The sequence below is a fragment of the Xenopus laevis genome, chromosome 6S, assembly GCF_017654675.1.
Source record: "Xenopus laevis strain J_2021 chromosome 6S, Xenopus_laevis_v10.1, whole genome shotgun sequence".
NCBI lineage: Eukaryota > Metazoa > Chordata > Amphibia > Anura > Pipidae > Xenopus > Xenopus laevis.
In genome coordinates, this window is record NC_054382.1 from 38189004 (window position 1) to 38201143 (window position 12140).

Below are 12140 nucleotides of genomic sequence, written 5' to 3' on the forward strand. Positions count from 1 at the left end.
ATTTTCTCCCCCGTCAGAATTCTGGAGTGAAGTGATACTGGCACAAGTGCTAATTATGCAGAGGTCCTCTTGTGAGTCCTCTTGTGTAATGCACTTGCATAGATACTAGATTACTTAGGAGACAGGGGACCAGGGAATATGCATTGAATGCTTGTTGTTAATTTGGCCAGATCAGTAGCACTTCCATTTTATATTTATATTTATTACCTAGCCTTGGATTGCTCCCACATTGTCACTTCTGCAACCATCATTAAAACACATAAAGGGTTGTTTATAACTGCAAGTGTAATGTGCAGTTCAGACATAATCTCCATGCTTTTTACCCATAATGCAGAATTTTTCCTATAATATTAGTAACTGCTGCCACAGTCACTCCCTACAGGGTCGGAACTAGGGGTAGGCAGAAGAGGCATGTGCCTAGGGTGCAAAGTTGAAGGGGAACCAGGCACGTACTTCTTCCATCCACTTATTTCTAGTTCGGGCCCTCTTCTCCATACTGACTATTGTATGTGCACTATCTGGCTCCCCACGTGATGTCAGCACGTGCATGCGTGATGTCAGCACGCAAATGAGCTAGTGCATGGGGCAAGGTATCCTAGGGCACAGGCCGTCTTGGCCCGGTTCTGGCTTCCTATCATTACTGTTATGTTATGATTCTTTTGGCACATCTGCTGCATCTATTGATGCAACCTGCTATGGGAACTTTTAGAATTACCGCCATGTTCAGGGACGTATTAGCTTGGGGGTTCCACAGCTTCAACAGGCTCACTTGCATGCAATTCTGCAGAAGTAGCAGTACAGATGTAATGTATGGCGCAACTATAGTTGCACAAGGAGCATTATTAAGCACAAAACCTTCCACGAGTACCATCAATAAATGTAACCACTCTTTTAGTTAATTAATTATTAAGTCTATGCAAGAAGCAAACTACAAGGCTCTATAGAATTTACTGTAGCCAGTTACGCTCCTAACACGAATGTCAATATAAAAATATTTTCAGAGGTACAGAAGCAGTCAGGAAACAGTGTAGAGGGACCTTCCTATTAAATGACCCCCTGCCACCACATTCTCATCCAGAAATAAGAGGAATATAAATGTAATGTTGTCCTGTTTCATATTATTCACGTTAATAATAAGATATTGTAAAATATACTGTAATATTTTGTCTTAATGCTTAGTTTTCCTTTAAGTTCATCCTTTTTCCAAAGGAGTTTTCAAAACAATATCTAGCTGAGAAGGCAACTGACCATGGAAACAAGAACATTTTGTTTATTACATTCTATTATTTACTTTCCACTGTCCCCAAATACACTGCTTGGTTTTATTAAAGACCCTAACCCCCCAGACAGCAGTTTATATATTAAACTGCAGAACAAGTTAAATAGCTCTAATATAAAATTGGAAGACCATGAAGCCGATCACTTACATATTTTTGGACTGATTCAGAGAGTAGAACGGCTTCTAATGATAGAATCAATATTTATAATTTAATTTGCCTGTATTTTGACATTGTTCTTGTAAATGGCAGCTCAGCTTCCAGTAAATTGATTTCACAGCATACTTTCATAATCCAATTGCTTTCCTTCCAAATCTTGCGCTGTTAGTTAATAAGCTGAATGTAGTGATGGGCGAATTTGCGCCGTTTCGCTTCGCCGAAAAATTCGCGAATTTCGCGCGAAATTCGCGAAACGGCGAAAAATTCGCGAAACGGCGCCGGCGTCTCGTTTTTGACGCCGGCGCCCGTTTTTGACGCCGGCGCCCGTTTTTCCGACGCCGGCGCCCGTTTTTGGCGCCGGCGACTTTTTTCGGAAAATTTTTTTTTTGACGCCGGCGAATTTTTACCGCGAATTTTCGCGGGCGTTTCGCGAATTTATTCGCTCGGCGCGAATCGCGCAAATTCGCCGCGAATTCGCGCCTGGCGAATAAATTCGCCCATCACTAGCTGAATGCATATTGACATTTAAAAGGCTGGGGCATTTTATTAGTGGTTTTCTGTTGTTTGATTTTACATGGACAGTAAAATAAACATTATTTAATTCATGTATAGGTGTAGGATTTATTATCTTTTCATTATATTGAGTTATATATCCTGCTAGAGAAGGGTAATTGCATACAAATGTTTGCCACCTGGATTCAGCTAAATCCAAAGTGTTCTGCATAAACATATCTTAATCCTTGAATTCGTACAGTTCTAAATAACTAAGACAATTCCAAAAGAATCCAAAATCATAGATTCAGTGCATCCCTAACTAATTATTTCCTTTAGTATTCTTTACTTCTGTCCATGGCTGCATGTATTAGCTCAACCATCATGCTAATAAAAATGACAGAGTTATATCTAATGAATGAGATGACTGGTAAAACAATGGTACCAAAAAGAAACTAGTAGGAAGACTTGTATATTCTTCCAGAATATGGTATATCAAGCCCATAGTGGTTTTCCCTGCTTTCAGCACAAACTGTTAATTTTTTAAATAGTTATAGCAGTAAAAGCTCACCTGGTTTGCTGGTATATAGCTTGTAAGTACATGTATTTCATGTAAATGTATTTCTTCATGGCTGCTCTACAGGTTGTTTACAGATATTACTATAGTTACTGTTCCTATAGACACAGTTTCCTAACAATTTAACCTGAGATTTCAGTGTCACTAGTAGTGTTTGCTTTCAGTGCTGAGCCAGTATTTTAGGGAGTCTAATGTACAGTAAACCATTGTTACCTTAACATAAAAGAAAGCTGCATTTTTATTCTCTTGATATGAAGTTGGGACAATCTGGTTTTCACACTGGTTTAAAGGAAATTATACACCACATACAAATTAAACTGTTTCAACTTTGAGTAAAATCATTGTAGTATAAATATATATATCTTATTATAAATCTCTGTCCTTTCTGCCTTCCACAAGTCATTCTCCAGTCCTCCTCAATCCACTTTCAGCCCACCCTCTTTCATTTCTTGGACTTCCTCAATCCTCTCTTCACTCTCAACATCTGCTTTCAGCCATCTTTATTCCACCCTAAGTTTGAACTTCCTTGCTCCACTATCCTTCATGCACTTTACATTTGTTCTGGATTGTTAAAGGAGAAGGAAAGTAATTTATTTACTTACCTGACACCCCGGGCCAGGGCTCCTATCAGCAGAAAACTGTACTGGACTGTACTGTACTTACAATTGGTTTTCATGTTTTATTATTTGTACCTTTTGAGTTATTAAGCTTTTTAATCGGCAGATTTCCCGTTTGCAAGTTCAGCAATATGGCTGCTAGGGTCCAAATTACCCTAGCAACCATGCACTGATTTCAATAAGAAACTGCAATATGGATAGTAGAGAGTCTAATTGGAGGGATAAGTAATAAAAACTAGCAATAACAATTCATTTGTATCCTTACTTGTTTTTTAGATGGGGTCAGTGACCCCCATTTGAAAAGTGGAAAGAGTCAGACATAGAAGCCGTATAATTTTGAAAGAAAAGAGATCTGAAAAAGAAATAGAAGCAGGCTGAGAGTAGGTAAGAGGAAGTATAGCAGGCACTAGGTGTCTGTGCTAGGATAGTGAGCATAATGCCCCAAAAAGGAGGGTAGTGGGTTTACTGCCCCGGTGGATTTTCCACAGGATAAGGACCCAAGAGGAATTTAGGCCAGTAGTAGGGTTTGATGGGCTTCGGCCAGTGGTCTGCCAGTTGAAAAAGCATCGTCGGAATAGTAAAGGGGCACCACAGGGAGTGCCTGATTACTAAGACAGATGGGGAACAAGGATTCCCAGTGACTAGAGACAAGTGTGAGTACCCAACCTAGCCATCCGGAGTATCAATCCTCTGTATAAAGGGTTAAACTTGAAAGCTTGCGTGAATATTATGTATTAATTATATATTATGTTGAATGCATGTGTTTAAGGTGAAGATGTTGATGTAATAAAGCTCCTGGTTACCTGCTCTCTTGCAGTTTGTGTCCTATGTGGGGGAAGTGTATGTCCGACAAATGGTTACCCTCCATACATGCTCAAACGGGACATTATTGAATTATAGAGGGTCCAGAGAAGGGCCACTAAGCTGGTAAAAGGTATGGAAAATCTCAGCTATAAGGAAAGACTTGCCAAGTTGGGGTTGTTCACCCTGGAGAAGAGATGCTTAAGGGGTGATATAAAAAGGGATCATATAATAATCTCCCTAATGTGTTATTTACCAGTAGGTCTTTCCAGCTGACATGTGTGCACCCATTCCGATTAAAAGAAAGGAGGTTCTGGGTAAATATTTAGAGGGGGGTTTTACAGTGCAAGCTGTGAAGATGTGGAATTCTCTTCCTGAACCACTTGTGATGACAGACATTGTGGCTTTTTTTTGCAAGTGAGGGAATACAGGGTTATGGAAGATATCTCATAGCACAAGTGGATCCAGGGACTAGTTCATTTGCCATCTTGGAGTCAGGAAGGAATTTTTTCCCCAATGAGTCAAATTGGAGAGGCCTCATATGGGGTTTTTGCCTTCCTCTGGATGAAATAGCAGTTAGGCAGGTAATATATAGACTTAAAAGGTTTAACTTGATGAACACGTGTCTTTTTTTCAATCTAACTTACTATGTTACTATGTTACCACCCCTTTAATTATAATTTGGGTTACAGCTGGTGGTTTATTTGTTATCTACAGTACTATGTAATCTGTGCCTTGTCTCCTTTTCCAGCTTTGAATGGTTGCCCCCCTGGCTACACAGCAACGTGTTTATTTCAAGCAGTATGTTCTCTCTAGAGATTTTTGATTACAGTGCAAAATCATGAAGTTACACAATAATCTCTGCATAATCTCAGCTATTCTTTCACCTACAAACCAGTTCCTGTAAATTTAGTCATAGTGTCCATCTATATTTAGTTTTTTTTTTTAATATAATAAGAGTCCAGAGAGCTAACAAAAAGAGGAACATGATAATTCACATACTGGTTTATTAGCAAAGAAAAGAAAAAAAGCAAAGCAACATCAACAACTCCCTACGTTTATTCATAGCCTGCATGGGGAAATATAATAAAATGATAAGTAATGTGTGTATTACCTTCAAATAGTCTATCAATATACAATTTCTTTGGCACACCACTTACTTTATTAAGATGCATTTAAATCCTCAGGCTACTTCCAAACCAGTCATCCTATTTGATTTCCCAAAGGGAGGAAGCACACAAAGGCAATGCCTTTAAATTATTTATTTGCCAGTGACATCATTTCCTGTATGCCAAAAAGTCATAAAAAAAGACAAAACTTTGGCATTTTTTCATATTTTAAAGTGGGATTATGTTTTAACTATAAATATATGTTTTGTTACCATTTTTTTAAGCATTTGAAGGTCACGCCACATTTGTTATAGGGTGGGATCATGTGTAGGACAATAGAGGATCTCTTTTGTCTTTATTTTGCTTCCTTCCTTTATTTCTTTATCTCTAATAAAGACATATATATATATATGTACCCGTCCTATTTAAATTGACTTAATCGTAAGTGTGTTACCGAAATGTCGCTAGGAAGAAAGTAATGCTAGCGAAAGTTCGCATAGAAATGGGCGTGCTGACGAATTTTCGCTGACGAAACTTCGCCAGTGTTCGTCTGCAGAGATGTAACTTCACATTTTGATGAATATGCGTATGCGGTGAAAATTAATGTCTAAAGAAGTCGCGCGAAGTGTGGCGGAGCCTTCCGAGGTGAAAGTTTGTCCTTTAGTAAATTTCCCCCAATATCTGCTGTTTCAGTAGTAGCTGTAACTGCAGATTCCAGAATCTCTTGTTTTGCTGATATGACCAAGAAAGATGCTGGATATTGCAGTTCTGCAATAGCTGGGGAAAGAAAATGGGCAGTGTATTGATTATGCTAACAGAAACCAGTAGTTTAAGGTAAGAGCATATTTATGAATAGATACACATAAATAAAAAAACAATAACATATTAATCGACATATTAAGTGAAAACAAAACATAATAAAGTAAATGCCAAGGTCTTACTCTAATCCATCCATTTGCTGGAAACTTTGTAGCTATTGCAGCATTAGCTTGGCCTAGCATGTTTTATTCTGCAACTAGCATATACCCAATATACTGGGGACTTTCCCTAATTGGGATCTGTTCTATAATATATTTGTCTAAATTTGACTCTTCTCATTCTTTTCATGGTCTTTTCAAGTGCTCCAGAGACCAATATATATGAACAGGGCTGCAACCTGGGGTAGGCAGGAGAGGCGCGTACCCCTAGTCCTGCCCCTCGCTCGTCTTGTAGCGCTGTGAGAGTATTCTCCATTGTATTCTCCACAGCCTATCTTCTTGGGTTAAATGCAATATGCTGAATAAATCTTTGACATTGCAATGTTACTAGCATGTCTGGGGTTAATGCAATACTCTGAATCAATTTCTGCAGTGATCTTACTGGCATTTCTGGGGTTAATGCAATATGCTAAATTTGTTTTCTGCTGTGTGATCAGGGTCAGACTGGGGGGGGGGTCCAGGCCCACTGGGCCCCAACCTTAAGGGCCCATTTCTCCTATCTCTGTGTCCACTCGCCCCTCCCGCTCCCTCCCCATGCACTGCATGCCGGCCCCTCCATAGATTGTACTGCTGACCAGGGGTGTAACTATAGAGGAAGCAGGGGCCCAGGGGGTATAGGGGCCCCACGAAGCTCTAATTCATATACAGTTTCAATAAATATTGGTAAAACAAGTAAACCTCTAAATATTTTGGGGGCCTGAAAAATAATTTGCTGTGCGGCCCAGTTATATCTAGTTACGCCACTGCTACTGACACCATTTCCTTCTAAAAACTTGCAGGCTCTTGTCTTGGCAGTAAGCAGGCCTGGGCTGGTGGAACCCATTAGGGCTGGGGGCCACACGTTTTTTTTCCTGGTGCCCTGCCAGCCCAGTGCTACCCTGTATGTAGGGTTGCCACCGGCCTGGCAGGTAAAAATGATGTTTGATCCCAATGTTATTAATAGGGAAAAAAGCTAAATATATAGGAAGGCCGGTATTTTTTTCCAGAAAAAGGTGGCAACTCTACCTGTATGTGATGTTACATTGATGTGTGTGGGGTTAAGACAATGCTCTGAATCAATTTCTGTATGCAGTGTTACTGGCAGTGGCGTAACTAGATGTTACTGGGCCCCACAGCAAATTTATTTTAGGGCCCACATATCAAAAGGTTGTCCTGTTTGAAATTGCACTTTATTTGGGCCACATGGGCCCCCCTGCAACAGGGTCTGCTTCCTCTGTAGTTACACCCCTGGTTAATGGCATGTCTGGGTAAGTGAAATACTCTGAATTTATTTCTGCAGTGTGGTGTGTCTCATATGTTAATGCCATAGTCTGAACTGTGTCGGACTGGCCCACAGGGATACCAGGAAAACTCCTGGTGGGCCCAGGTATCACTGGGCCCTCTTGCTTCTAAACATTTAGCCTATTTCATGGCCATTCCTTATTCCTTTATGGGAGAAAAGGGACAACAAAGGTGTATTTTACACTTGTTCTTTTATGCTCGACTGCATTGTATTTCACTGCACACATTGGACTATTTTTCAGGTACTTGTGAAAAGACTGTTGGCTGCTTTTCTGACAGAATGTAGATTGTTTAGAAACAGCGACGAACTGACAAGCCTAAGGATTTCTCTTTTCCTCAGAAAGCACAATGGTGCCAGGAGGAGGGTCGCCGAGGAAAGAGCAGATGAGTAGGAAGGTCTTGGCGGCAGTGTTGGAGGAGGAGGAGTGGTGGGAGGGGAGGAGGCGGTGATGTGTTGCTGCTGCCTCCCTGCTGGGGGGAGCGGCTGTAGATCTCGTCGCCAGGGATCTGTACCCTGGAGGAGGGAAGAGGGGCTTTCTCCTCCCCGGGCAGGGTCCAAGGGCTTCTGCAATGTCTGAGGCAGCTTCGGGCGGCGGGACGATGGTGTGTGTAGCCGCTTCTGGTTGCAGTGCATTACCTCAGGGATCCCCGGCCGTAGTGGCTTCAGCCGCCTCAGGAGCAGCCCGGGGTGCCGAGAGCCCAGCAGCAGCTGCCGGGGGAGGAGGAGGTGGATCTGCGCCGCTCAGAATCGCTGCCAAGAATGGTCAGTTGCGCTCAGCTCCCCGGGCCAAGAAACTGGAGAAACTCGGAGTGTACTCTGCCTGCAAGGTAATGCCTTGTGCGTGTGTGTGTGACACTGACAGCAACAATAACACTCCCACTGACTGGCAAGTGAGCAGCAACCTGACACCCACACTGACACAACCAGGGAACTGACACTCACACTGACACTGACACAACCAGGGAACTGACACAACCAGGGAACTGACACTGACACAACCAGGGAACTGACACTTACACTGACACAACCAGGGAACTGACACTTACACTGACACAACCAGGGAACTGACACTTACACTGACACAACCAGGGAACTGACACACTGACACAACCAGGGAACTGACACTGACACAACCAGGGAACTGACACTTACACTGACACAACCAGGGAACTGACACACTGACACAACCAGGGAACTGACACAACCAGGGAACTGACACAACCAGGGAACTGACACTGACACAACCAGGGAACTGACACTCACACTGACACAACCAGGGAACTGACACAACCAGGGAACTGACACTGACACAACCAGGGAACTGACACTCACACGGACACAACCAGGGAACTGACACTCACACTGACACCAGTTTGTACATGGGGACAGCATAATTAACTGTTTTTTTCCAAAGTGCTAGGGAAGGAGGTGCCTGCAATTTCTACTACATTTTCCAGGGTAATTGCATTCCTTGCGTAAAAGAAGAGAGGGCAAAAGTGCTGGTGTTTAAGTTGACGTTGGATTATCTGGTCAATGCGTCTCAGTAAGAATATGTCAAGTGATTTGTCATTAGGAAACGCAAGATGAGCTTGCAAAAAGGCAGTAATTGTCTCCCAATAACAGGAAATCACAATAAAACACCAGAAGTCACATAAGTATTTTCCTGGCGCTGATTGGCATTTGAAATACAGATTAGTGGGGTTGGTAGTTTTACTTCAACATGTGCTGCCGGTCTCAGTTTACAATAAAACAACATTATCCACTGCATTAACCCCAGACATGCCACTGACATTGCAGTGCAGAAATGGATTCATATTATTGCCATAAATGGATTCATATTATTGCATTAACCCCAGATATGCCAGTAAGATCACAGCAGCAAATTATTTTGAGGCATTGCAGTAACCCCAAGCTTGATGTACACATGGTTCCGTGCTGAACAACAGCATTCAGATGTTGTTGTTTAACAATCAACAACAGGAATACATGCCACCCCCCAATCACATTACACAGTAGTACCAGTAACTGACAATGAATCACAGGCTAAATACAGCTGGAAGCAGGTTGCAGTGTTGACAGGTTGGAGCTGAAACGGCAGACCGGCTGCTGCCTGGAGGAATGGGAAAAAGCTTTAGTTATTACCACCCATTAAAGAAAAACTACGTTGCCCTAAACTGAGGATTCAATGGCAAAAAGGATGGGGGGGCAGATGATGCTGGGGAAAGTAAAATAGGGGTCGTTGTTATATAGAGAGAAAAAACGTTGGCAGGCTTTCAAAGTACAAGTCATTGGTAGCTCCCAAAACTAGCCTAAATCTGAACACTGTCATGTTTGTACCGTGAAAACCCACAACTCTTTCAGAAAAGAAGCCCGATTTGGAGGGAATCCTGCCAACCCTGCTGAATACTCATGTGAACAACAACAACACCAGTATTGCAACACAGCAGGAACAGCAATTGGTGTTGCACTGACACCATAACTTCACTTGGCTGCCGTGTGCAGTAGCAACACTCCCACTTTATATACTAGTGTATTATCACTAGTGCTGACACAGCGGAGATACTGTGCAGATGAATACTCTTGACTCATCATAACAACATTTGTATTACCGTGCGCCTTGCACAGCAGCATCCGGCTGAGTAGTGTTAATAACCATGCACAAGGACCTAGGTTGTTATTATACTTATATACTTATAAGTATATATACTTATATCACAACACAATTCAGTGTAAAATTAATTATCTATCTCCTTTTAATTACTGTTGTCAATTGCAGAAAGAAATTCACTGGGTTAAAGGGGTCATGGGGAATCCACTCTAAAGTAAATGAAGACCCAGTTTGGTCTCCAAGTTCCTTCTGCATCTTTGTTATTGGTTCTGACCTTATGATTCCTCAACTGTTTTTTCTAAATTGTAAGCATACAAATCATAAAAACGAGGGGAACAACAACAGCAACACCAAAAGAGAGAGAGTGTTTTTACAGTAATTAAAATATAATGTATTATTGTGCTGCACTGGTACAGCTGGTGTGTTTGATTCAGAAACTCTACAATAGTTTATATAAACAAGCTGCTGGGCAGCCATTCAAAGCTGAAAAAGGAGAAAAGGCACAGGATACACAGCTGATAACAATAAGCTCTGTAGTATACAATGGGATTCTTCAGAAATTATCTGTTATCTATGGTATATCCTGTGCTTGAATGGCTGCCCCCATGGCTACACAGCAGCTTGTACTATAGTAGAGTTTCTGAAGCAAACACACCAGTTTTACCAGTGCAGGGCACTTTAATTTTTTAGTGTCATAGTAATAATACATTTTTAACACAGTTGTTTGGCCTTACTTTTTCCTAATAGTTGCTGGACTACAAATCCCAGTCTATATTAACATGTTATTAAGGGTTAAAGCAGGCATGTCCAAAGTCAGGCCCAGGGGCCAAATGCGCACCGTTTTCAAATTTACACCGGCCCTCAGCCTCCATCATAAAATTAATAATAATGTGGCCCCCAGCACAGTGCAATCAGGTATAACACTATTCTCTGCGCCTCATTTAGACAAGGAATCACGTAATTGTAGCAGTAATATTTGGGCACATGATTAGTGAAATGATCGAAGTCGCCCGAAGTTTCCTGGTCAGGCAACTTTGGAAAACAAAGCGATCTGAGTGTCACCTCATTGGCGATTCACATTTTAGACAGCGGGAAGGCATTTTGTGGAGATTAGTCGCCCGAAGAAGAAGAGATTTGACGCTGGTGACAAATCTCCCCAAATCGCCACATGTGCCACCACCACATTTTGGGGTTGACTTGCCCTTTAAACAACAAAGATCAATAGGAATTATCCTACAATACAAATATCTTCATGATACTAACAGTTAAAGGGCTACAAATGCCAAAGCCAGTTAGTTAGGCACCCACACAATAGCTCTAATCTCTATAAACTCAAAGGCTGGGGTATTATTTTATTAGCAATGCTTTTCTCAGCCAGGACCAGCACATACACAGTATCAGTGGCATAAATGCTGGGGGGGGGGGGTCCACCAGGAGGTTGTTAAAGCAGTGGCACACTATAGGCATGGCCAGATTTATATAGAAGGTGTCCCTAAAATTCTCCCGCCCTAGGCCCAGGCCTTTGTGGCCTTTCCACAAACCACAAATGGTTAAACTTCCAATTTTTTGTAGGGGGGGCTGGATTATAAAGGAAGACTAAAGCGCCAAGATTATATTGATCTATCAGTATCAGCTCCCAGTGCTGCTAAAACCTCTCAGGGCTTTTCCAGTGTCAGATCCATATTTACACATCACAGTAATAACATATTCAATCTGTGTCTTTAACATTTATTTATTGATCTCCGCTTCCCATTTGGCATGGCAGCCTGGATAAAAGGAGACAATGATTTTTAAAATAGTGTAAATATCTGTTTCACTGAACATTTTGTAGCTGGAGCCAGGTTGTAAAAAAAAGTAGTTGTAAAAAAGTGCCTGATAATGGAATTTTTTTTTTTTTCAATTAGTCAATGTCCTTGAAGTTGGCATTGAAAATGTTCCTCAGTCACAAAATAATACAAAGTAATAAGCTATTTACAGAATGTTTCTACTCCCGAGGGCACTAGAAGAACTGAGAAAATTGAAGGGCTGAGCACTTTAGTGGTGCGTGAGTTTCCCTACTGGCATTGCATTTGAGGACACAATGTAGGCAAATTAGGAACAGATTGGGCAATATATTTATAGTGAAAGTTTTCATACTTCAGCTCTGTTTTCATGTAGAATAAAACACACTCAGGGGGCAAAAAAGTGCAATATTACATAGTAGGAGAAGGGTGTACCAATGTGGAAATACAGACTGACCCA

General features: G+C 41.5%; 1 protein-coding gene across 2 annotated transcripts in view; it reads left to right on the top strand.

Annotated features, from left to right (window-relative positions):
* The first annotated feature begins 7590 nt into the window (after positions 1–7590).
* kat2b.S (K(lysine) acetyltransferase 2B S homeolog) overlaps positions 7591–12140 on the top strand; it is a 60359-nt gene continuing 55809 nt past the window's right edge. Inside the window, exon 1 of one of the 2 annotated variants that reach the window (XM_018269277.2) lies at positions 7591–8118. In XM_018269277.2, the coding sequence (XP_018124766.1) occupies positions 7861–8118 (258 nt within the window). In that variant the 5' untranslated portion in view covers positions 7591–7860. The remainder of the gene's footprint in view (positions 8119–12140) is intronic. The other variant, XM_018269276.2, reaches the window with a different exon arrangement.